At 47.0% G+C, this 27,245-nt stretch overlaps 1 protein-coding gene across 5 annotated transcripts in view; it reads right to left on the bottom strand.

Annotated features, from left to right (window-relative positions):
- Nucleotides 1-27,245, bottom strand: part of TMEM44 (transmembrane protein 44) — a 36,708-nt gene that overhangs the window by 3,167 nt on the left and 6,296 nt on the right. For 2 of the 5 annotated variants that reach the window (XM_079156240.1, XM_079156244.1), the window contains exons 6-11: nt 24,740-24,910; nt 23,148-23,294; nt 20,750-20,854; nt 14,595-14,753; nt 4,618-4,650; nt 395-1,109 (exon numbers count right to left, since the gene is read on the bottom strand). In XM_079156240.1, coding sequence (XP_079012366.1) covers nt 999-1,109; nt 4,618-4,650; nt 14,595-14,753; nt 20,750-20,854; nt 23,148-23,294; nt 24,740-24,910 — 726 coding nt within the window. In that variant the 3' untranslated portion in view covers nt 395-998. The remainder of the gene's footprint in view (nt 1-394; nt 1,110-4,617; nt 4,651-14,594; nt 14,754-20,749; nt 20,855-23,147; nt 23,295-24,739; nt 24,911-27,245) is intronic. The other 3 variants (XM_079156241.1, XM_079156242.1, XM_079156243.1) reach the window with 3 other exon arrangements.

Here is a 27,245-nt window from a genome sequence, read left to right as displayed (position 1 = left end):
GCACCCCCTTCCTTAGGCTGCTGGGATTTGCACAAGCCCTTAGGAGAAACTGGGCAGCTGCAGTTGAGTCACAGGCCACTGTGGGCCAGTCAGGAACAGAGCTGTTTCTTGGCATTTCTCCCAATTCCCCTCACAGCAGACTTGTGTGACTGCTGGGATTCTGACTTACCTTACCACTGTATTCCACCGTGAGATGCTTTGATTCATTCAATTAAATTTTATTCACTAGTGGTTACTCCTACCTTACCACATTCCCTTCACCCTTCCCCTCACATGTGATCATACTACCAACAATTTTCAAACGGGGTGCCCATGCTTGAATTGACACGTCCCAGCATACCTATTACACTCCATATGCTTTCAGTTACCTCCTAAAGCACACAGTCCCCCTCACCTGCAAACACTGCCTCCACACACGTTGCCAGGCTGCAGGAAGTCCTCTTGTTTAGAGCAACTGGCTTTGCTTGTGCTTGCAATACCACTGATCTCACAGACACTTAGTTGACCAAGCAGTCCTATAGATAACTTCCAGCAGATACTGGAGGGTAGAAGCCAGGGCTTGCAGGACGGGCTTTGCTGAGGTCCAAACACATGATTTGTTTGTTAGGTGAACTCATTCCTGGCATCCAGCAGATGATATAAATCATAAACTGAGTAGTTTATGATTACATTTCATGGGAATAGAAGGAAAGGAAAGACAGGAAAAGAGGGTCCATTGTGTTTTGGAGGAAGGCTCATCTTTACAAAGCAGGAGCCATCTTTGAACTTCTAACCTTGAGAACAAATGGAATATCCAGGTCTGTCCATAGACCCAGAGTCTAGTTCTATTCTGAACCATGTAGACCAGCCAAGCTTAGCTCCAGGTCCTCACTTCCCTGGGCAGCTTCTGCAGCAGCTTAAAGTCCTGCCATGGGTATCACTGTAGGTTGATCTCTGCTCAGTTAGTGATAAGTGCCTGATCTTGGGCTTTGAGCTGATGAACTGTATTTCTGAAGGCGCTAATTATCAGAGGTCAAGTCTAATGTCCTCAAAGAGCCCCTCTGCACCTGGGATCTGAAGATCTCCATGCTGTCGTTGTTCCTTTCAAAGTTGACATCTTCAGGGTCCCACTATGGAGAAAAGACATAAGGATAGTTGGTGGGACAGATCCTTTCCATCTATTACTATCCCCACTCCCCAAACAACAATGTAATCCAAGTTCTCATGACATAGGCAAAGACAAGGACAAATGGGTGAGGACAAGTTAACCAGGCCTATGTTTCCTGCATGTAAGGGGAACAACTACTGCTTTAAATCAAGGACTTAATGAACAGCCACCATGGAGAGACCAGCCCCATTTTCCTTGCCACCTCCTTTTCCACTGTTGTCCATGTTTAGCAAATTCTTATCTAGTGAGACAGAGACATGTTCCCTTTATCTTGAAAATTCCTACCTCCATGCCTAATTCATTCTGGGAAAATACCAATAAAAACCCTTTTTTTTTGGTTGGTACTAAGAATTGAATCCAGGGCCTCACGCATGCTAGGCAAGCACTCTACCACTGAGCTATATCCCTTCTTTTTATTTTTTATATTTTATTTTGAGACAAGGTCTTGCTAAGTTCCTGGTTTGGCCTGGAACTTTTGATCCTCAGCCTTCTGAGTAGGTGGGACTGCAGGTGAGTGCCATCACAAATGGCCTCAACCCACTCTTTAGAGGAAATATCTCCTCCTGCCTTGGCTGTGTTAGCCCAGTGAGCTCTCATCTGCTTCTACCTTGTTTGTGTTACGTTACCACTCACTCATCTGCACCTGCACATGGACAGCCTTTCTTTGGACATCTGCCTTGTTCTCTTAGGGAGATGATGAACTCCTAAAGAGGAGGGCATAGGACTGCTCTTGTTCCCACATGGGGTTTCCTTTCAATTTGAGGCCAGCAGACTTGGCAAAAATAAACACTTAAGCTAGGTGTGGTGGCACATGTCTGTAATCCCAGCAGCATGGGAGGCTGAGGCAGGAGGATCACAAGTTCAAAGCCAGTCTCAGCAACTTAGTGAGGTCCTAAGCAACTTAGCAAGACCCTGTCTCAAAATAAAATATAAAAAAGGGCTGGGGATGTGGCTCAGTGGTTAAGTGTCCCTAGGTTCAATCCTTGGTACTGAAAAAATAAACATTTAAAACCCAATTCAGAATGGTGGGCACTTGTAGTGAGTATTTCATCACTCTGACTTAGATAGGTATGGGAAATTGAAGTTTTCAAGGGTAAAAAGTTAAAACAAGAAAGGTGGCACGAAGTCTTTATGAAGGTGTTTGCAAAGGCCCCTTGTCCACAGATGATGTATTAGAGAGAGGACTTTGCACATGGTCAAGACTCAAGGGAATCCTTGGTGCTACCCTTGCTAGTGGGGGTGGGGTCAAGTCCTCCTCCCGTCACAAACTTCCTTTCTCTTTGGGCCTCAGTTTTTTAGCAATTAGACAATAAGATCTCTTCCACTGCTGAGCTTCTATGACTGATGATGTTAAGCTATGAGGTGACATTTGACAGTATCTGGAGACCCAGAAACAACAAGCAACAGTGACGGAAAATGTGGCAGCCTGGCTGGATGATGTATTTGGACAAAGATCATAGACTCCAGGTATAGAGTTGCACTCTGAAAAAGATGCTGTACCAGCTGTTAAAACTTAAGCAGAATTCAACCATCCAGTTCTTAGAGGACCCAAATAAGGTCTCCCAGATAATGCTCATGTCATGCCAGTTATAAAACGCACATTGTGGCTCTGTTTTGAAAAGAAAGCCTGATTCAATTTTGATAACAATTGAACCAAGTTCTACTACTTGGTGATTTAAAAACCCATCATATTAAAAAGACCCTAGAGGCCTGGGGATGAGCTAATTTGGTTCATGCAGCCCTGCCTGCTGTACCTGTCTGGGACTGTGCCAGCCACTCCTGGTGCGAACTTCTCATTTACTTGTGGTTGCAGACTTGGCTGGACACCTTTAAGCAAATTCCTTCCTGACATTATCAAAGATTCCAAGTAAAAGAGCTCACCAGCCAGCCTCTGTGACCCACTTCCCCAGTGGCACAAGTATGGGCCTGTTCTGTTCTCAGAGGATGGAAGTGTGCTCTCTGATGAATGCAGTTTTTGAGCTGAGGCCTGGGTCCTAGATCAGAGTTCTCAGAAGGTGCTCTGGACCAACCCCACCAGAAGGACCTGGGCTGCTGTTTAAAAAGGCTGATGCTGAGGACCCACCCCAGCTCCTACCTGCAGTTGAGATCTATGGTCTGACTTTTCAGCAAGTCCCTATGATATTTCTTAGATGCTCTGATGTTTGAGAACTATGGCTCCAGCTGTTTAAATGATTTCTTAAAGTTATTCTTGCTAATCCTGACCAAGTCAGCTGCCTACAAACAGAAACGACCTGCCACTTTGACCAGGTGAACTCTTTGAAATGAATTAGGTATTAGACAACATTTAAAATCTCTTTCTTTTGAACCCTCAGAACAATGTGTTTTAAAACTTCATTTTTTGCCACATCCATAATCCCAGTGGCTCAGGAGGCTGAAGCAGGAGAATCACAAGTTCAAAGCCAGACTCAACAATTTAGCAAGATCCTCTCTCAAAATAAAAGATAGAAATGGCTGGTGGCTAGTGGTTGAATGCCCCTGGGTTCAAACCCTGGCAAAAAAAAAAAAAAAAAAAAAAAAAAAAAAAGAAAGAGAAAACATAAATAACAACAACAACAAAACACAACTTCATTTTCTCCAGCTTGGTATTAGGGATTGAATCCAGGGTCTCACACATGCTAGGAAATAGTCTACCACTAGGCTACATCCCCAGCCCTTTTTATTTTCATTTTGAGAAAATGCTGAACTGCTGAGATAAGACTTGAACTTGTGAGTCTCCTGCCTCTGACTTCCAAGTAACTGGGATTAAAGAATGTGCCACTGCCCAGTTAAAAACTTCACTTTAATAAAAAATATTGTGAGAAACCAGTCATAAAAATAATTTGAGCAAAAGATGATGTACTTATATCAGAAACAATTCTGGGAGACGACAACACAGGTAGTTGTCATAAAACCTGCTCATCTATTACTGGGAGATGAAGATGGCATGGTGACAGCAGCCAGGTGCCCAGGTCTCAGAAAGACATAGTACCTTTATTTTTATGTGGTGCTGAGGATCAAACCCAGTGCCTCACACATGCGAGGCAAGTGCTGTACCACTGAGCCACAACCCTAGCCTCCCTCAGAAAGACAAATGTGTAGGACTATTTATCACATCAACTGCTGCAGCTGCGTCAAACCAGCACTACCATTGGTGACCTACAGCAACTCTTGCTTGCACATAGGCTCTTTTCCAAACTATGGATCTTCACTGGGTTATGCATATTTTCTGAGTCCCTAAAGGATAGTATGGGCTTATCTGAAAACCCGACAAAGCACAAAATCTTTGAACCAAGACAGCCCTGAAAATCCCACTAGACCTCAAACTTCTCTTGCTTTTTACATGCTTTTATTTTATTTTTTTTAAAATGGAATTTGTCATGTATCCACCATCCAAGGGGGTCTAACAAAAACAAACTGAAATCAAGCCATAGAAGTCCCTCCTGGAAGAGAGACAGCATGATTGTCCATACCTGCTCCGAGTTTAGGGCCTCCCAATACTTCTGCTGCAGGATAAAAAGAGAGACAGAAAAAATGTTGGACTGATTTTGCTACCATCATACAGCATAGCAGAGCAGATCTCAGTGCCAGCCCATCTGCTCAGGGAGCCAGGAGACAAACCCTCAGATGGTTTAGGGCAAAGGGACAGCCGATTTCAGCAAGCAGAAAAGCAGCAGTTATTAGCAGTGACAGTTTAGTGAATGATCAAAAGGATAATCACAATTATTATGAAGGGCTGCAGGCCCTGGGAAAAATGACTATAGAGATTTTAAAATTAATATTACTATAAATTAGAGTTATTAGGGACAGTAATAATAATAATAATAATAGATCTAACCACATGGCTGAGATGATTCAACACAAATCCATAAAACTAAGAAAGAGAGATGCAAATAAAATCCCCACCTTGAAATACGGGGTGTTTGCTACCAGCCAAGATTCATTTTTAATCAGCATTTACTGCAGAGTTGGTTCTACTCCAAGCCTCAAGTATGTCTGACTCAGGTTCCTGGAGCGCGGGCACCAAGGTCAGCTCTCCCTCCTCCAGTGCGCTTGCGCAGCCGGGGAGCCCTGTAGTTCTGACACAGCAGGGGGCTGCAGACGTGTTAGGTTGATCTGTGAAATGTCTGTTAACCTTACTAACTGTGCACAAGATTCAGGGTTACTGTCACATGAAAACAAAGACTCTGCTATTCAACTCCTTTAAATTTTCATTTTAAACAACTTCTTTAAATCACACAGAAAAGTGTAAAAGTAATCTAATGAGTGATAATGGATAAATCTATTTTATTTGATCTTCTGGCCAAATCTTTATTTGCTCAAGTATTTTAAAGTAAATAATTTCATTTGTAACTACTTTATTGTTTTTGGTTTTTGTTTTGGTACTGGGGATTGAACTCAGGGGCACTCAGTCACTGAGCCACATCCTCAGCCCTATTTTGTGTTTTATTTAGAGACAGGGTCTCACTGAGTTGCTTAGCACCTTGCCATTGCTGAGGTGGGCTTTGAACTCAAGATCCTCCCGCCTCAGCTTCCCAAATTGATGGGATTACAGGCGTGCACCACTGTGACGGGCTATTTGTAACTACTTTAGAACGTATCTCATAAAGACTTTTTCTAAAAAATCCTAAACATAATGCTATGATTCTACCTAACAAAATCCATGGCAATTCCTTAGCATTCACCTTTTTTTTTGGGGGGGGGGGGGGGCTGGGGATGAAACCAGGGTCTCACACATGCTAATAAGCACACGCTCTATCCCTGAGCTCCACCAGCTAGCATTAATCTTTTACTGACTTCTGCTGTAGGAACATAAACTCAACATAAATGATGGTTCCACAAACATGGCAAAAAACGGAAATGCAGATGATAGAAATTAGGGATTGAAAAAGTTTAATAACTTATAAATGTCATGGAAATAGAGAAATTATTTATCAAATGGATGTTGAACTCAGGGGTGCTTAACCACTGAGCTACATCCCCAGTCCTTGTTATTTTTTATTTTGAGACAGAGTCTCACTAAGTTACTGAGGGTCTGGCTAAGTTGCTGAGGCTGGCCTGGAACTTGTTATCCTCCTGCCTCACTCCTGCTTCAGCCTTCTGAGTTGTGGGGATCACAGGTGTGCACCACTGCACCGGGTGGCTAATAAGAGAAATTAAATAAAAATGCTACCCTGCACCTTTCTGGAAATTCAGGTATTCATGCAAAATGTAATGGTAATTTATGATTATTACAGTTAGTGTGTATTTGTTTCTTTAAAAAAATTACTAAATACAATATGGTGTCCTGGATTGTAGCCTAGAATAGAAAAAGAACATTAGTGGAAAAACTGGTGAAATCCAAATAAAGCCTGTGGTTTAGTCAGCAGTAATGTACCAATGCTAATTTCTTAATTTTGATAACTGTAGGAAAGTTATGTAAGATGGGACATTAGGGAACTTGGGCAAAGGGCATACAGGAACTCAGTACTAATCTTGAAACTTTTCTGTGCACCTAAAATTATTCCAAAATAAAAAGTTTATTTAAAGTCAAACAAACAAGAAAGCAAACATATAAATAGGTTTGAGTTTCCCAAGTGGTTTGAAATAAAACTTTAGAACTGCCTTTAAAATCTCCAGTATCAAAATTGGAGAAGAGTGCCCTCTAGTGGAGATAGTAGTCAGGATTTTCTTTATAAAAAGCTACTGTTTCAAGTGAGTTATGATAATGTCCTAAGAACAGTTGCCTCAAATCTTTTTAAGTGATGTCTCTTCACCTCCCAAACACCATAAATGAATAACATTTTATAGTCTTTTCCCTGCTTGAATAACAAAATGTGCACCAGGCACAGCGTGTGCTCCTGTAATCCCAGCTATTTGGGAGGCTGGGGCAAGAGGATTACAAATTTGAGGCTAGCCTCAATAACTTTGCGAGGCCCTGACTCTAAATAAAAAATAAAAAGACTGGGGATGTGGCTCAGTGGTTAAGCGCTCCCCCCTCACCCTGGGTTCAATCCCCAGAACCAAAAACAAACAAACAAACAAAAAATCAAAATGTGTTCATCATAGACAAATTTTCCAAAAAACACAAGTCCCATTCTATCCCTAAAGAGCTCTTCTATGAACTGTTACTGAACAGCCCTCTGAAACATATACATTAATATATATTTATAATGAAATATAGTAAAATTATGCAAATAGCTTTTCTACCACTGCATACGAGCATTTTCACATGTCCGTTCATTCCCTCTCTCTCTCTTTCTCTCTCTCTCTCTCTCTTTCTTTCTTTTCTGAGCTGGGTTCTTGCTTGTGTTGCTCAGGCTGGCCTCCAGCTCCTGGGCTCAAGCTGTCTTCCTGCCTCCCAAGTAGCTGGGACTACTCCAGTTAGCTCCATATATTCTTAAGTTGTGTTCAGGACTATGAGTCTATTGTCTCTGTGGGCCACAGTATGTGGCATTTCGATTCACTTCATTTCTTTTTTTATATGTGTTGTGGGGATTGAATTCAGGGGCACTTAACCACTGAATCAGATCCCAGCTCTTTTTAAAAAATACTTTATTTAGAAACAGAGTCTCCCTAAGTTGCTTAGGGCCTTGCTAAGTTGCTGAGGCTGGCTTTGAACTTGCGATCCTCCTGCCTCAGCCTCAGGCCTGGGCCATCCCGCCACACAATTCACCGCATTTCAGAAAGCACACTTTCCCAAGCTTCTGGGAGAGGCACCCTGAAGCTCTTGTCTATACAGCATGTGGCAACATTTCTCTCATTCTTGAGGAATCTGAGGTATGGTTAAGTCACTGAGGAAATAAGTCACTTTCTTAAATTTGAGAGTATGGAAGCTGGTGGGCCCTAAGAGACCATCCTTCCTCCTACATCTGGGGAGAAGTGACTTTTCCCAAGGCTGGGCAGGGAGATGGTGCTGGACTTGGCAGGGGCCGTAATGTTTTCAGACTGGCCAGCTACACACCAGCCTCAGGTCTCCCAGATTCCATTAAATGGATTGCCTTTTGACAGAGTCCCTTTAAAACATTACAGGGAAAACAAACAAACAAACAAACAACAATCAAAAAACCCCTCATCACTTCTATTTCTTTTTTATTATTTATTATTTTTATTGGGAGGTGGGCTGGAGATTGAACCCAGGGTCATGACCAACCTAGGTGACTGTTCTGCCACTGAATTTCATGCCAGTCCTACTTTTTAAAGCATATATAAATATATACAACCTAAATTATTAAATATGTACACAAACTATACAATGTACATACTAAATATATAAAATATATACACAAATTATTAAATATAGAACCCGATGATAAATATTGTCCAGGATAATTAGTCAACTCCATAGCACTTACTCTGGATCACCCACGGCATCACCCGCAGTGGGCTGTATCTCCTCCTCCCTAACTGCCCTGTTTCCTGCACGCTCTTCCTTCCCAGGATGTTATGGAGGGAAAGAAGTGGCATGGAAGAAGGGAAATGTTCCAAAGGTCCTGAAGTGCTCTGTGCAAGGGAAAGCTTTCATAGCAAAACATGTCCCCGTGACTGGTTGGTTTGGCCATGCAAATCCTTCTCCATGCAGGTCTGCACAGGCCTTTCTTGAGCTGGATCAGTGACAGCAAAGTTCTGACCCACTGTGGACAGACCTCCTTTATTGAGATGACACAGCATCCTCAGAAGCACCCCAGGGCTGGAAGGAAAGCCTACCAGGGCAGTAGAATTGGAAATGCTCTCGAGACCTGGAAGCAGAGGAGGTTTCTGGGTGGAGCTAGGCAGACCCAGCAACCATGTTAGCAAGGATGCTGGCCTAGTGTGTGCGTGAGTTGCCCATTTGTTTTCCTGAGAGAAGCTGTCTGAGAACTGACCCCGCATAATTGCCCTCCGCCTGCCTCTTCCAACAATGCATCTTCCACTCAGGGCTCCGTTGCTAGGTGGGCCTCCCTGCAGATGGCCCAGTTCGAAGCTGGAGTTTCACAGTGGCCTCTGTGTGGACAGTGTTCTACAGCCTCTCAAATCTCCTTCACATCTGATTTTGGCCAAGCCTCCTTTACCCTCCTGGGCTCATCATCTCCTCTCCAGACCAGGTTGAGAGAAATGAATGGGTGGTGCCTTTGGTTCTCTTGCAAGAGCTGGCAGTACCCACACTGAACCCTTCCAATCCCTCTGTCACATGGGGGCTAGGTCTCATAATTCCCATTTACAGAGGGAGAAACTACAACCTGAGAAGTCCAGTGCAGGTCCCAGCCCCAGACAAGCCCTGCATGTACCTCTCTGCTGGGCCGCTGTTGTTTCCCTTGCATGCCCACATTTCCCTCGGGGCTAGTGAAGCCTCTCCTCACCAGTGGGTAACCAGATGCCCCATGCACTTCAGGACAGATTGTGTTGTACTGCTTCTTATGACTGGTGTCTTCACCTTCCTGGGGGGAAAAAGGCCTGTGGAGGGCAGAAGCCACATCCTGGACTTCATTCCTGTCCTTGCTGGGAACCCAGAAGGAACAGATGAACTACTGCTGCCTTTTAGCTTCCTTCTTCAAGTTTATATAAATTTTCTTCTAAAATTCACACACCGCCCCCATTATTGGGATTGAACTCGGGGCACTCTACCACTGAGCTATACCCCCAATCCTTTTCGTTTTTTGTTGAGACAGAGTCTCACTAAGTTGCTGAAGCTGACCTCAAACCTGTGATCCTCCTGCCTCAGCCTCCTAAGTCAGAAAACAGGTTTGTGCCATCACGCCTGGCTTAGAATTAGCACTTTCATAGTCAGTTCTCTTCTTTTTCTCCTAAAAGAATGACAGCTTTAACCAAGGGAATCTGTCCTGGTTGACTGGGTCAGGATGTGGTTTAGAGGCAGGATAAGCAGTCTTGGTTATCAAGAGCTTGAGGCGCAGAATTAGCAGGAACACTGGACCCTTTTCTGATGGAGCAGTCTGGTGCTTGGCGCTATTTACATGCCACACACACACAATGCTGCATGCACTCAATGTGCACAACTGTGCACACACGCGGCTACAGCAGCTCCTGTCCTGGACATCTCCACTGTGCACCCTTTGTTCCAGCGACAGAAACAGCTCCTTGCACAATTCCTACACAGCTTATACCAGGCCTGTGTCCTTGCTGGGAACCCAGAAGGAACAGATGAACTACCTGTCATAAACACTCTTGTCACAGAGCTGGACTCAATCTTTTCTTGAATCCCACAATCCAAAAGGTAGAAGAAAAGAAAAAGAAGCCATCAAAAGCCCCAGGAGCTGCAATCGCCAGCCCTCCACCAGCTTCATCCTCTGAGTTTCCCAAGTCTCTCTCTACACTCACCCTCACTCCCCTTTCGGCACAGGGGGACATCTTCAGCAGTTCCAGTGCTGGGGAAAGTCAGCACTGCGCCTATATGGCTTCCTGGAGAGTGACAGGCCACTCCTGCAAGCCCTGCTACTGTGTCCCTTTGGCCCCCCCACCTATGGACCATGAGCCCAGTGACCCTTACTCAATAGCTGTTCAGTGTGCCCTTTGGACGTCTGTGCCAGGAGTGGGGCTGCCCTTGTGCTGGAGGGGTGGGTGGTGGCCCAGTGAGAGGAGCTGTGGTGTGTGGAGGGCGCCACCTCCTGGGAGGTATCTGGAAATTACAGGGCCCAGGTGAATGGTCCCTGTCTGTGGCTGTTAGTCTCACTGGGGCTCTCAAACCTGTCATCTGGCACCCTGACCAATCCAGCCCGTGGGGTCTTTGGAGAGAGGCAAGAACAATCCAAGTTTCCCTCCAGGGGAGCTCCCACAGCACCGCGGTCCTGTCCGCCTCATCCCTTCCTATGTTCTGCCTTCACTGGCTTCATCTGTGAATCCCAGTGTTTATCTGCTCTTACTTAGGACGTTCCCTGAGAACAGAAAGGCAGAACCCATGGGAGTAGAAAGACTCCTGGGCAGAGTCAGTTTTCTCATTTGTTCAGTGGGAATAATGGATAACAGACACGGTCCTGCATAGCCCTCTGGGTACTAGTCTCTGCAAGGCAGTGGAGTGCAGTGGTCAACACGGGCGGTTTCAGAGCAGACGGGGCTGGGTTCAAACTCCAGGTCTGCCTTCTCTCCTTCTCCTTTCCTTTCTTCTCCTCCTTATTTGTTTGGCTAATCGAACTCCTCTAGTCCTAGTCCCCTGCTCTTCAGGGCTGCCTAGACAGAGTTCTGGTGTAGTCACTGCACCACCCTGTGCCCGGCACAGGACACGTGCACTTTGGCAAGTACCGTGATCTTTATAAATGGATTCAGAGACACTTCGTGGACTGGAGTGCTGTGGAGACTCTGTGCTGAGACCGGCTCATTTCCCTGCTCCCCCAGCCCACGGCAGGATGGGGCGCTCAGAGCAGTGAGCACACACCCAAGAACACGACATAAAAATGTCACCTCAAGGTCAGTTATGAGATGATCACGGACCGTGGCGGAGACGGACACATCACCTCTGACATACAGAACAGCTCCCCTGCGCCTGCACGGTGGGACTGGGGACGCATTCACTTGTCAACCCAAGGGATCAGGGAGAAGCCCAGGTGGTCAGTAAGAGGCAGACCACGGAAGCCAGCCTCAGTGGAGGCCAGGGCAGAGGCCAGGGCATGGGCAGGCCAGAGTGGGGAGAGACGCCTGGGGTTATATGAGTCCAGCACCATGAAACATGTAAATTATGCAAGAGAAGTCACAAACCACAGGAAGTGATACCTAAGCCCCGAAACTCATCTATATGCTTCCATCTTGTCACACTCCTAAAAGACAAGGTGTAAGGTGAAGGACCAGACTCTGGATTGTGGCCAATTTACCAAGCACCAGACCCACCAGGCAGGGGCAGGCTTGGGCCAGTCCATCTGTCCTCAGGTATCTTCCCTTCCAATTCCTGCCCTCAGAACACATCTGCTGAATGAGTCACCAGATGGCCTGGTGAGGTGGACTGTTAACCCATCTGCTGAGCCACGCCTCCCCTTCAGCCACAAACCAAGCAGGATCTCCAGGGAATACTACTTCAAAAACCGGGGTGGCATGTCAAGCACGCTCAATCCCACATTGGTGAGTGGGCTTGGGGACTCATTTTAATTTTTTTCTCTACTTTCTTTGTTTTCCAAATTTTCTACCAAAACCATGTATTACATTTATTTCTTCATTTAGAGACAGGGTCTCACTACATTGCCCAGGCTGGTCTCAAACTCATGAGCTCAGGTGACCCTCTCACCTCAGCCTTCTGAACAGGTGAGCTGTGTTTAAAAACAGAACCCGTGATGGGTCATTTACCTGAAGAAAGCTACACAGCCTCCTGCTCAGAGATTAAACAATCAATACTGGGAGCTTCACAATTCTGTTTGATCTGCTTGTGTGTATGGTTAGTTAAAGGCGAGGTTATCTCTTTATGGAACCCCTTGTGGCCTTATTATCTAGAGCGCATGTATGTTTTAGGGCGTGAAGCAGAAAGACTGCTGGGGAGAGGCTGGGGTGACTGGGCTTCTGATTATTCCTTCTAATGTGGACAAAAGCATTCATTTCTACTTGCTTACTTTAAGAGTGTGACCCTGTATCCTTGGAACTGACATATTTTAAACAACAAATTTCTAAAAATGGAGAGAAAATAGAGTAGAAGAACAAGGACTGCAAAACAGAGAAATGGCCCAAACCAGCCACAAGGACAGATTTCTCAATTTTCCACATTCCCTGTCCAGTTCTCATCTCAGCTGAGGTGGGCAGCAAGATACCCTTATTTCCACAGAGCTCATGTTGCCCCCTCTCCTCCCAGTCTGCCCTCACCAGCCTGCCTGTCCCTGCTCCTCACTGAATTCAGTGTCCAGTTCATCCCTTCTCTCTTAGCCTTAGGCCTTGGCAGAGACTGCCAGGGGCCTGGGTGTCCCCGCGTGTTCTGAAACTGGAGCCAAGAAATACACAACATGGACTGACACAGAAATATGGCCCCAAAGGGTAGAGAAGTCCTAACTCCAGCCCAGCTCTCAACGCCCACTGTGTTCTAGGATCAAAGGACAGAGAAAGATGACAGTCACCCCACAGCCCACCAGACCATGCACACACAAAATGGAGGTGTGCAAGAGACAGTGTGTTCTAGGAACTCAGAGGAAAAGGCCACTGATGGGGGTGGTCACTCCCAGGGGTGGCATCTGGATAGGATTCTGACCCGTGGAAATGGGGCTACACAGGAGGTAAGGCCCAAAGGCCTGGGGACAAAGAAGAGTCTACAGTCAGGTCAGAGAGCTTGGTGAGGGCAGGGAAGAACAGGAGGCTGGGCAGACTGAGAAAGGTCTAGAATATCACATTAAGGACTCTGGATTTTATCCCAGTCAATGGCTCTGAGTTTTGGATTCAGGGTCCAGTATAACTTTGATAAATCTGGACACCTGGGATAGATGCCTGATTATTTTGCCAAATGAGGCCATTAAAAACCAAACCAAGCTAGGTGCAATACCACACACCTGTAATCCCCCGAAATCTGGAGGTTGAGGCAGGAAGAAAGCAAGTTCAAGGCCACCTTCAGCAATTTAAGGAGAGCCTATCTCAAAATAAAAAGGGCTGGGGATGCAACTTAGTGGTCAAGCACCCTTAGGTTTGATCTCCAGTACTGGGGGTGGGGTGGGGTGGGGTAGGAACCAATCCCAAACCAAAAACTCAACACTGACTACCACCTGTTATTACCATCATTTCGAAAAGGGCACTTAACACCAAAAATGGTGGAAGGACACAAACTCAGAAAGAAAGACAGTCCTTCCCTCACCAAAAAGTGACAGCTGGGACCCTTCTGCCAACATGCACATGGCCACCACTTCGTCCTCATTTTCTTTTTCCCTCAGACAAATGCAAACTTCCTCATTGAATGGGACCAGGAACTACAGCTATGGAACAGCTCAGGAATGAGAGTCACATCTGCTTGGGCATCCAAGATGTGACATGAGTTTTGAGGCAAAGTTAATAAAGTGTGTAGCTTGTGTGGGACACTGCTGGCATGACAGGAGGAGGTGACATTCGCTGGGACAATGAAAAGCTTCCATGGTCAAATGGGTTTGGGAAGCACAAAGGCTTTTTTCTTTTCTTTCCTTCTGTTTTTGCAGTGGATGGCACCCAGGGCCTGGTGCATCTGGTGTATGCTAGGCAAGCACTCTACCACTGAGCCACACCCCCAGCTTTTAAGACTTTTTGAAACTTTAAGAAGTTTATTATTCATGCATTTACTTCTGTGGGACTCAAATGTGCAAGTGATCCCTCAAGACTGAACTCCAAAACACAGTGTTCCCCTGACCAGATTGACCATGGGGGCCTCTTCTCTGTCCAGAGCTGGTTTGGGAAGCTCTTGGGGCAGACTGGGAGCTGCGCAGAGGTGCATTCCTTAACAGCAGGGTGAGGTTCACTGGCAAGATCAGAGAAGGGCAGTGCAAGCCCGAGGAGGCAGGCGAGTGTTGGTGAGTGACGCATCCCTACACCCACCAGCAGACAGACCCTGTACCTCCAGGTCCGAGTTGATGGAGGACACCTCAGAGGAGCTGCTGGAAGACACTCGGGCCCGGATGACCTGGACGGGTGGGTACGAGGGGGGCTCCTGCAGGGACGCATCTCCTGTGCTGGTCTGTCCATCGCCAGGCAGTCTCATGGCACCATAGCCTGCCTGCAAGGTGTGTGGGAAAGGGCCGGCGCGGACACTTGTTTTAGTCAATTTTTGAATTGTCAATCGTCCACACACTTCAATTTTACAAGGTCCAAAGGGTGTGCAGTGGTCACCCTGTACCCCCACCCTTTGACCACCCTGACGCAGTAGTGCCCAAGGTCCTGTGTCCTTCCAGATCTTACTCTTTCTCTCTCTCTCTTACACACACACACACACACACACACACAGTTTCCCCCATTTGCACAAATTCTAGTGCACTCTATATTTTCTTACACATTTATTTATTTATTTATTTATTTTGACTTAACAATGTGCCTTGGGATAGTTCTATCTGCGAAGCTTTGGAGCTTGGGGATACCATAGAGGATGTTTATAATCTATTAATCAGTCCCCTGGTGTTGGATGTTTAGGTGCCTCTGGTCCCTTCTATTTACAATCAGTCCTGACCACAGCAAATTACACTGCATATCCAACATTTCAGGGTATTCAGAGGATAAATTCCTAGAGGGAAACCGACGAATCCAAGGGCGTGTGCATGTGTTATTCAGCTCTTGCCAAAATGCACTCCATCTGGGCTTTACCAACTCACACCCATGGCAGCCAATGAAAGAGCGTTTGGGAGAGTTGGGAGGTAAGGGAAGAGGTAACCTGAAAGATCATCTATTTATCTATCTAGTCCCTGGTAAGACTCATAGGGGGCTTCCTCAGAGATCAGAGAAACTCCCTCACTGGACTTTCAGAGTCATATGGGATTCCGGACAGTCCACACCACAACAGAGAAGCAGATCACTTGCTTTCTGGGCCTCAGAAGGAAATGGATCCTGAGTCTCAGTTTCCTGGTCTATCCAAGGGGGAGGCGATTCCTGCCTTGCCTCTGTTGAAGGAGTGTCACAGGGCCCGGTGTAAATGCTCTGGATATCTGAAAAGAATGCCTGGGAGTGTTTGTCCCCAAATCAGGAAGGGCTTGACCCTCCATGGGTTAAATGCACAGTGTCATGTGAATCATTGGAACAGGTGGAGAAAGTACACAAAGAAATAAAAGCAGTGTTCAGTCTAGGAACATGGGTGAGGTGCCAGCCCTGCAGCCCCCCTGAGAAGGTGCTGAAACAGGAAGCCGTGGGCGGAGGTGGAGAAGCAGGTGGCTCCCAGGCAACAGGGATAAATCTTATAATCTCCTAGGGCCCGGTTACGCCCGAGTCAACAAAGAAGACAGAATCTTCAAATGCTTCAAGCAAGGATAAGGCAGATGACCTATGAGGCCCCGTGCCCCTCTTGAAGCTGGACTGATGGATGGGCGGCACCCCTGGCACCTCTTGAAAGTCTCCCCTTAGGATTGGCGCTTTGTTAGCAAGGGTTGCTGGGAAAGCAAGGAATGTCCCTGTGGCTCTCATTACCCATTTCCAGATGGCCATTCAAACAGGATCTGTGTCAGTGTATGTAACCAACTGGGCACCTATCTCACCACAACCTAGCTCACTGGGGCCCCCTCATTAAAAAAAGATAAAACCAAAAAAAAAAAAAAAAAAAAAAAAAAAACCACTGAGCAGGTACAATATGGCAGCAGAGGAGGCATGTTCTCTTCATAAAAGCTTAGGCCCCAGACTCAGAGAGGCTTAGTTTGAAACCTATTTCTGTGATTTCCTAACTGTGGAATCTTAGCTAAGTTACTTAGCTCTCTGTGCCTCTTTTTTTGTTATTATTGTTGTTGTTTTGTTTTCATACTGGGGATAAAAACCCAGGGGTGCTTACCATGGAGCTATATGCCCAGCCCTTTTGATGCTTTATTTCACTAAGATGCTGAGGCTGGCCTTGAATTTGCCATCATCTCGCCTCAGCCTTCCAACTTGCTGGGATTATAGGCTTGTGCCACTGCACCTGGCTTTTTTGTTGTTGTTGTTGTTGTTGTTTTGGAGATTGTGTCTAGCCATGTTGTCCAGGCTGGCACTGAACTCCCAGCTCAAATGATCCTCCTGCCTCAGCCACTGCATAGATGGGAGTATAGACATGCACTGCCATGTTTTGCTCTGTGACTCAACTTAAAATAATTATTATTAGTTAAGATTAAAAAATAGAATTAATAATAGCATCTACTTCAGGGGCCGTTATGATAATTTGTATTAATATTAACAACTGTTTATAAAGCACTTACTTGGAGTCAGCCATGACACCTGCTTGAGGATGGGCAGCAGAGGCGGGCAGGGCACAAGCTCAGGTAGAAGCAGGTCTCAATCCTGAATCTACCACCATTCAGCTGTGTGACCTGAGCAAATTGCTTAATCTCTCTGTGTGTAAAATGAGAATAGTATCTCAAGGGTTGACAATGAGGGTGAAAGAGTTAATCTATATAAAGGACTTAGACCAGTACTCTATCCCATAATATGCACAAGGCAGGGTTGGTGGTTATTGTTTGCTCAGAGCCTGGCAAGTAGCCCTCAGTAAGCAGGCTGCCATGGGAGCCAGGGAGCCCAGGGAAGAAGGACTTTCTGCAAGGGCCGGATGGACTGTGAGGCTCTGGACTCCCTTCCTTGGGACACCTCTCGCCCTCTGGTGGACGCAGAAGGAAGAGGCAGGCAGACGCTCAAAGCAGCTGGGGACTTCAGTGGGAGCAGAAGAAAGAGGAACATGCTCTTCCTTCTCAGGCGGGACCCCAGCAGGAATCCAAGCAGCCCCGACTTCCAGATCAAAACGAACATATCTTTTGCACCTTCTTTTCCCGCGGTGCTGGGGATGGAACCCAGGGCTTTGAGCATGCTAGGCAAGTTCTCTACCAGAATACATACCAGCCCTGCACACTGCTTCTTTTTCAGAAGATAGTTCCATGATTTAAAATCGTCTAGTGCAAAGCTTTGGCCAAATGCCACCAGAATTCCCTGTGTCCTCCTGAGGGCTTCCCAACACCCAGTCGCCCTTCTCCCTATCATCAGAAGGATGGTTTCATGGCTGAAGTGGGCTCTTAACTGTGACAGCACACTCTAACTCTGACCTTCATTCACATCACACACAGAGGTGGCTGCATCCAACATTCAAAGAACAACGACAGCTGGGTGTAAAGCTTATCTGTCAGGTCAAACTCACTCCCAGCACCAGTGTCCTCTGGGTAGCTGGGCAAGGACCACACTGCTGAGCATGTGCTCAAAACTTCCCTTTACCAAGGGGTCACAATTCCCTGGTTATAGGTACTGGAGTAATCAAGACAGGAGACAAAGTTTGCACCCCAGCAGGAGATGGACAGCTCAGAAAAGTAAAAGGCAGTGGGACATGCATTGCAGAGAACTTAAGAGGTAGTGGAGTGACAGGACAGAGTAGTGGAAGCTACTTCTCCCTGGGGGTCTGGGAAGGTGACATTTAGTCTGAAAGATCAGCAAGAAGCAGCCATGGCAGGCTGGCACTTGTTCCGTGGTGGGGCACCCTGTGCAGCACTGCCGAGAGGAGAAGCAGGAAGAGGAGAGGAGACGGAGGGGAGTGGGGCCTGGGCCGGAGGGGCTTGAAAGTCTCTGTAAGGAGTTTAGGTTCTTGCCTGGCGCAGTGGCCCACACCTGTAATGCCAGCTACTTGGGAAGCTGAGGCTGGAGGATTGAGAGTTCAAAGCCAGTCTCAGCACTTTAACAAGGCCCTAAGCAACTCAGCCAGACCCTGTCTCTAAATAAAATATAAGAAAGGGCTGGGGATGTGGCTCAGTGGTTAAGTGTCCCTGCGTTCAATCCCTGGTACCAAAAAAAAAAAAAAAGAAAGGAGTTTAGATTCTTTTCTGTGTGAAAAGGAAAGCCAGAAGTGTGCTTTAATACAGCGAGAACAAGACCGTGACCAGTGTGTATGAGATCCTCTAGCTGCTGGTGCAGGTGGAGGGGGCAGGACAAGAGTAGCAATGGCAAAGACCAGCTAGGAAGCTGCTGGTCTCTTTTATTAATTATTTCAATTCATTTTATTTTATTCGTCCTGGAGACTGGACTCAGGGCCTTGTGCATGCTAGGCAAGTGTGCTACCACGGAGCTACATCCTGAGCCCTCAAGACTTATTTTATTTATTTTATTTTTTATTTAAAAATTTTTTTAGTTGTTGATAGACCTTTATTTAATTTATTTACTTAGTTATTTAATTAATTTATTTATATGCAGTGCTAAGAATTGAATCCAGTCCCTCACGCATGCTAGGTGAGCACTCCACTACTGAGCCACAACCCCAGCCCAAGACTTATTTTAAAGGAAGCATTTACAGAAACCATTAGTGGCCTGCGGGCATGGGGTGTAGAAAGGCAAAGGGAGGAACTTCTGGCTTGAACCCCTGCATGGACAAGGGTGTCATTAACCGCGATGAGGAAGATGGGATTGAAGCCGGGTTGGGCAGGAAATCCAGAATTCTGTGTTGGAGGCTAATGTGTGAGACGCCGTGTGGCAGCTGGAACTGGAACTGAGTGGAGAGGAAGAGGGCATAGTTGCAAACCAGGGAAGTCAGTGAGAGCTGGGGCTGTGGTCCCCCAGGGCACGCCCAGAAACGGGGGCCCTCTGCTCTAAAGCCAAGCTTGCCAGGAGAACCAGCAGAAGCCATGGGGGAAAGAATAGCTTGTGAGCAGGGCAGGAAAGCCAGGAGCACAGGAACCACAGAAATCAGAAGAGAGATGACTGGATTTAGCAACAGGAAGGTCACTAGTGACCTTGACAGGAAGAATCTTACGGAATAGTGGGACGAGGGGGTGAACTTCTCACCTCTTTCTCAACCCTCCTCCCCTGAGGACCTGGAGCGTGGGCTGGGACCCTGGGAGTCATCCAAAGCCCTCCTTCCCCTTGACCCCACATCCTTGGCATCTCGCATGCTCCACTTCCCACCTCTCAACTCCACCTCTGCTCTTCCTGCCCCATCTCTTCCCAGGACTCACCACTGCCCTGGCTGACTGTCCTGCTCCTAGTCTCCTCTCTCCTGCTCACCCAGCAAGGTCCAGTGAGGCTCTGAAATGCACGACCCACCTCGAGTCTAGCACTGAAGCCTCCCAGGTGAGGCTCCAGTCTCCCTGGGTGGGGATCTGTACCTTTTTACCTCCCTTACTCTCGGGGGGTAACAGAAATAGGGCACCTCAGATACGACTTCTTGGCTTATTATGGATTATTTTGAGTTAAACACAAACGAAAAGCAGTAGAAGTGGGAGAAGATATGTGCCTCCCGCTGACTGCCTAAAGCGGAGAAGTCATCCCTTGTCAGTGGGGAAGCGGTCCAGGACCCCTCTGATGGACGCTCAAGTCCTTTAGCTAAATGGGGTAGTATGTGCATGTGATCCAACACAGCCTCCGTACGCTCTGAATCATCTCTGGATACACCTAAAGCCTAATTCAAAGTAAATGCCATGCGAATGGTTGCTAAGTATATTCTCTAGGAGACAAGGACAACTAAAAAAGATGACATTTTCAGCACAGAAATAAATTTTCTTTCACATATCTTTGATCTGCAGTGAATTGATCAAGGATGCAGGACCTATGGGTGTAAACGTTCCTTTTGTAAAGGAAATTTATATTTACAAAGGAGCTTCCATTTGCGCCCTGGGAAGAGGCACCTCCAGAGGACTCTCATGGCGGGAGACTTGTGGCATTAAGGAGACAACCCTTAACTACCATACATTTCCTCCCTCGCCTTCCCTGCCTTGCCTCCCCACCCCAGAAGCCCCCAACCGCCTTTCCTGCACAGTTTTCTTCGTGAACTTCCATGTACAAATAACTAAAGTGTGCTCTCTCTTACTCGTAACTGTCTTTTGTTGGTTTGATTCACAATCCTCAGTCATTATACCTAAGAGGGTAGAAGAAAAGTCTTTTTCCTCCACTCCACTTCCTTCCATCTGTCCCACTTTCCTCCATCTGTCCCACTTCCTTCCATCTGTCCCACCTGCAGCTTTGTAGAGCTCCTTTTTCACATGGTTCCCATCAGCTACAGAATCACCTCCTCCAGGAAGCCTTCCAGGACTACTTCTTACTCTTAGAGACACTCAATCATGGCCCAGGCTGGCCACTCACCTGCTGCACAGGTTCGATTGTCAGCTCCATGTAGTGACTGATTGCTGCCATTGTCTTCAGTGATTTGCAGTGTGATAGGGTGGTGAGTGGCACCCAATCTGAATTCTTTCAAGTGGAGACAGGGAGAAAGAAATTTTAAAGTCAGAAGGCATTTTCTAAAAACAAGGTCCCATTTTATTTAAAAGACTCCCCTAAGGCATTTTGCTTGTTTTTAGGACACAATCTCACTTTTAGCTTCCTAAAAGATGAGCTCACTTTTGAGGTCACCCATGGGCCAGTGGTTCTCAAACTTTGCAGCACAATGAAATCAGCTGGGGATCTTAAAAAGCAACTCAACTGGTGCTTAGTTGCCCACCCAAGGACAGTCCAACTTAATTGTAAGGGATGGGACCTAGGGCTGGGTGATTTAAAAGCTTCCAGGTGGTTCTAATGGGCTGCAAAATTTGGGATTCACTACCGTGGTGTTAAATAAATGCTTTTGTAAACTGGGCACAGTGGTGCATGTCTATAATCCCAGCGACTTGGGAAGCTGAGACAGGAGGGTCACAAGTTCCAGACCAGCATCAGCGACCTAACAAGACCCTATATCGACATAAAAAGTTAAAAGGGCTGGGACACAGCTCAGTGGTAGAGAATCTCCAGGTTCAATTCCCAGTATTGCAAATAAAGAAATGCTTTTGTAAAGCAGTGGATCTCAAACTTAGCAAAAGCTTGTTAAAATACAGATTAATGGACCCCGTCATAACCCTAGAATTTGCATTTCTAACAAGTTCCCAGGTGAGGCTGGTTCAGAGACCACACTTTGAGAACCACTGCTGTCAAGGATTGCTGCGAGATTCCAAAAGCTTCTACTTCTCTATTCAGAATACTTAGATATGCAGAGCTTCAAATCTTTAACTTTCCTTTGGGGTATGATTTCATAACAGCTGCTAGAACGGAATGAGAGTAACTTCCCCTTGGGACCTTCCTGGGAACTTGAATCTAAGCATCTTAAATAAATGGCTTTTACCTTTGTCCTATGCACCATCATCTTCTAGGTCATTAACTCAGATCGCAATTGTGAGCCTGGAACACTTTTTACCTGTTCATATACACTCACTGTCTCCCTCCCTTTTCTTCCATCCTGACCACAAAGGACATTGGCTCACAGCCTCATTCCCACTCTCTATAAGAGGAACCTAAGGTAGTGAAAAGCCCAGGTAATAGGCAAAAAATACCCCCCCACCAAAAAAAATTAGTAAAGAAGAAGCTATCTTACATTTAAGCCTTTACACGTTTTCCTGTATTATGGGTTACTGTCTTAACAGTTTGGAACCAAGATCTTTTGATGAAGACAAATTACCTCAATTAGAGTACATTCTGGCTACTCGTAGAGGTTACTTGACTGAATTGTTATAAGAGAAGGCAAAAGTCTAGGGCATAGCTCAGTGGTGGAATGCCTGCCCAGCACGTATGAAGTCCTGGGTTCAATCCCCAGCACGACCGGAAAAAAGGTGGGGGGAGGGGGGCAGAAGGATCGCAAGTTCAAGTCCAGCCAGGACAACTTAGCAAGGCCTGAGGATGTAGCTCAGTGGTAGAGTGTCCCTGAGTTCAATTCCTAGTAACAAATACACATGAAGGAAACAAATATATTTGTCTCAGACATATTAAGTTACTAGTACTATGACAAAATTATAAACGGTGGACATTATTGTAAACGACCCTTTTGAAGATCAGCTTTTTAGTAATATCAACTGTACTGTAGTGAGGTTACAGTGCAGTGACCACGAATAGCACATGGGTCCTTGTGGCTTAAGATAAATATCTAGAGTCGTCATTGCACACAGATTCAAAGTCCAGACCAAACAGCTTGATATGGTGACGGGCTCTGGAATACTGCGTCACAGGGAGGTGAGGATATGAGTGTCAAAGAGCCATGTGACAGTGGGCATATGTATTTCATGAAATATGAGCGGAAATCAAACTTTGAAATTGATATATTGATTTATGTAATATGGAGTTTGTTTGTTACTAAACAACAAAGTGGATATTTGATTATTCCATATACCCTGTTAAAGAATATCACTTGGGCTGGGGATATAGCTCATTGGTAGAGTGCTTGTCTCACATGCACAAGGCCCTGGGTTCAATCCCCAGCACCGCAAAAAAAAAAAAAAAAAAAAAAAAAAAAAATCACTTAATGAACTTGATATCCTTTTAAAATTGGGAAGATGGAGGATCCCATTGCATTTGGGGTCACTTAGCTTTGGACATAAACTGCAGTTTTTTAAGTGACCAAGTGGCCAACAGTGGAAAGGCTTCCAGAGTCCCCAAGCCCAGCCCTCTGTGAGGCTCACTGATTCTGTCCCCTGCAGCCAGTAAACACTTCTGTGGGACCAGAAGTTTTCCCAAGAGAGACCTTGTCCTTGGTCCTGGTCTCCTGGTTCTCTCCCTCTTCCTCTGCACAGGTCAGAAGGGCCTGAGTGTCGGGGCTCTCTCTGGCTTCTGTGGAGAATCCTAAGGCTTGTCTCATTTTGTTCTTCATCACACACGACAGGAAGATGATCTGAGATATGGAAGTTAAGGGACAAGAAAGTGGAACGCTTCCAGCCCCCTGACACTACCTCTCCCAGCAACCCCCACTCCGTTCTGCCCACCCTGGGCTCTCATCCCCTCCTTTCCCAGAGTTATCCTGCCTGCATCTGCCCCCAGACATGCGCTCATTTGAGAGCAGGGCCAGGTGTCTCTCTACATTCCTGCCCCTGGCAAACACTTGTTAAACAAAAACATTTTGAAAAACATCTTTCCTGAAGGGCCTGGCTTCCAGTGGCAGAACATAAAGTGGGTTGCAAGTGTCTCCTGAAAATTCACATCCATCTGGAGCTTCAGAATGTGACCTTAATTTGCAAGTAGGGACTTTGCTAATATAATCAGTTAGGAGGAAGTCAACAGGGTGTGGTGGCCCTGCCTGTAATCCCCATGACTCAGAAGGCTCAGGCCGGAGGATCTCGAGTTCAAAGGCAGCCTCAGCAACTTAGTGAGTCCCTAAGCAACTCAGCAAGATCCTGGTTCTAATAATATATAAAAAAGGGCTGGGGATGTGGCTCAATGGTTAAGGGCCCCTGGGCCACTGGGTTCAATCCCTGGTACAAAAAAAAAAGGAAGCCATAGTGGATTGGGGTGGATCTTACATCTAATGACTACAGTCCTTATAAGAGAGGACACCAGAGATGCATGAAGGAATGAAGGCCACGTGAAGACAGAGGCAGAAACTAAGATGAGGAGGCCACAAGCCAAGGAACAACAGGGGCTACAGAAGCTGGGAGAGGCAAGGGAAGACTCCCTAAAGCCTTCAGCCTCAAGCACCACACTGCTAGATTATTCACACCCCGCCACCAATGCAGGCCAGTCCCACGGCAGCAATCCTGCAGTCCACTGCCCGAGTTTAGCTTGCCCTTGAAGCACCCATGCCAAGGTCACCTGAGTACCAGCGCATCAGGCACACCTGGGGTACCAGAAAGATGCTCTGCAGTCACCAACAGATTCAGCACTTATGAGCTTCGATCCCTGCTCCTGCACTGCAAGACTCCAGCTCCAGAGAGCAGAGCAGAAAGGAGCAACTGCCTGTGCAGCAGGTGGGCCTGCAGGGCTGGAGAAAGGCTGGGATCAGAGGCTCAAGGGAGAGGCAGGACCAGCACCAATCCAGGAGGAGATGCACCCTGGGGAGCTGAACTGAGCCTGGAACCTGAGCCTTCTGACCGCAGGGCCAGGAGCCTGCCACTCCCCTGTGCTGTTTCAGAGGGCCCCAGCCAGGAGAGAAATTCTTCTGGTTTTAAAAAGCGAAAGCACCAAACAACAAATAATTGCATTATGTCTGCCTGCCCCAGGCTTGGGACCCTACCATCGCACACGAGTTCTACCTAGCAAGAGGGAAGGCAGGCTGTCGGGGGTGAGATTCAGGCCTCTTCTGCTTGCAATCAGCCCACCCACCCCTAGGCCTGGGGTGGATACAGCAAGGTCCAGAGCAGCACGGCCGAGGGAGGTCAGGAACCAGGGCGTGGCCCGAAGCAGGTACTCAGGCTGTCGATCATGGGCCACAATGGCTGAGGCATAGAGGAGGCCCGCCAGGGCTGACAGAAGCCACGCCCATAGGTGGATGTAGGAGAATGACTTCCCCTGGCACTGGGCAGAGAGAGAGGAGGGAACTGGGCAAGGGGAACCCCAGATCCTGAGACCCAGGCCCCTCAGTGGCATAGCAGGTGGCAGGGGCAAGACCACCACCCACAGCCATTCTCCAGGGGCCATGCTGCTTCTGTTTGGCTTTCAGCTTTTGCTCAGGCTGCTTCCTTTGTCTCACAAACTCCTACACATCCCTCAAAACCTGGCTTAAACTAAACTCTAGGAAACCTCCCCTTATCCTTCCACCCTAGGCAGAGCAAGTAACCCTTTCTTCTGGGCCCTGTCACACCGACACAGCCTCTGGCAGAGTGCCTTGTGCTGAGCATGACTTCACTCTCTACACATTCAGAGGGCTCCTGTGGGCAGGACTGGGTCCTCGCCATCTCAGTGCCCCAGCTCCTGAGGCTGAACTGTAGGAGCTCGTGACTGTCAGCTGGGGGGTCATCAGACTGAGTTATAAAATGCCACACCCATCCTTCTCCTGCTGGGTCCCCCAAAAGTGAACAACTAGAAAAGGTCAGGAAAATTAGAGGTAATAGCCTGGAAATTTTGAAGCCATGGGGACATTTCTGGAGAACAAGTAATGGAAATATATTGGTTCAAAAATAAGAGACATGCAATATTTATATATAAGTAGCCTTTACAGGTATTGAGACACCACATACATAGATGGATAGATAGATATCGATATATAGATAATATATATGCATGTCCACAAAACTATTAATTAGATAAAATTACATAACATTTTAAATTACTTCTATTTATGAATATATCATATTTTTACTAGATGACCATATTTAGAGGCATTGGGACTTGGCTAAGGAATGAGAAAAAATGCAGGGAAGAGCATGTTTGAGCCAATTTCCTCCCATTTTAATTCTCAAAAAGAATTCTCAGGAATGTTCCTGCATTTCATCTAGTTTTGCTCCAGGGCCTGATTCTGGCCACCATCCACTGGAGACTGGTGAATAGAGACAGTACCGTCAGGTATAGAGTACTGGTCAGCAAGGATGGGCCTGGCCCCTGGCCCCTGGCCCCAGAGGCTGAGGATGGAGATGATGTCCTTTCCCATGGGCCCTTTCCACCTCAGGAAGAGAGCAACGCAGATGGAGCGGGAGGCCCTGGGGTTCCCCAGCCTAAAGGCCACACCAGGTAGTCAAGGCACTGTCCTGGCTCCCTCAAAGGTCTTCCTGCAGTGGGGCTCCCCGGCCCCCAGGCTACCCTGGAGACCCACCAAGTGGGCTGCTGAGCTGAGCCCAGGGCTCCTATTCCCCTCTTAGTCTGAAGCCAGGACACCTGCTGGTGAGGTACACCCCGGGTGTTTCTGTCCCCAGCATAGGCTAAACCTTCAGGCGAAAGAGCACCAGTTCCCCACCCCACCTCATCCTTGAACCCTGTTCCCTTCTGTTATTAAAACATAATGCTTCTGGGCCTGTGATCCCTTTTAGGTCCACGATGGGCCCGTTACACTTCATTGTATCCATGAGACAGGAGCACCTGTGTCAGCCTGCTGAGGAGGCCTGGCAGAGCGGTTTCACACAGCGCTAGAGCTTGTCCTTCTCAGGCTCCTCTGCCCGAAGGTCTTTCCCTCACCTCTGCTGCCTCAGATCCCACCTTCCCTTCTGAGCCCCCATGAGAGCTCCCTGCTGCTCACTGCCTGGCAGTGGGGACAGTTTCCCCCTTGCTTGCTAGAACTGCTTAGGAGCCTTCTCCCCTGTCTTCCAAAATGCCAAACATTCTTTACTACCTTTCTTAGAGCACTGAAATATCATGTCGCACATTCTGACCCTGATGAGACTCTGAGCTCCCCAAGGGCTTCCCCTCACTCCAGACACTTGCAAATAGCTGCCAATAAGATGCTCTGGGACTACAGAGCCTCAGGAGTTGAATGCATCTGACCTCTAAGCCCTTTGCACTCTTGAGAGGCATCCTTGTTTGTCCCAGCCTGGTGGCTTTTCCCTGGTCTGCTTTTCCTTGGCTATACAAAATGGGAAAGAGGCTGGTGGGATGGCACATGACTATAATCCTAATAACTCGGGAGCCTGAGGCAGGAGGACTGAAGTTCAAGGCCAGCCTGGGCAACTTAGTGAGACTCTTACTCAAAATAAAATAAAAAGGGTTGGAGATGTGGTTCAGTGGTAGAGCACTTGCCTAGCTTGCCTAGCACACATGAGGCCCTAGGTTCGATACTCAGTACCACTACAAAAAAGAAGGAAAAAAAGAAAAGAAACGGGAAAGAACACAGCGGGCCTCCCATCAGAGCTGCTGAAGGCTTAGGACCCCTGGCTCAGTCGCCCAATCTCTGTATACACACCCTCACTTCTGTCATGAACTG

This window comes from Sciurus vulgaris (genome assembly GCF_902686455.1).
Source record: "Sciurus vulgaris genome assembly, chromosome: 10".
Taxonomy (NCBI): domain Eukaryota; kingdom Metazoa; phylum Chordata; class Mammalia; order Rodentia; family Sciuridae; genus Sciurus; species Sciurus vulgaris.
This window is presented reverse-complemented; position numbering and strand designations above follow the sequence as displayed.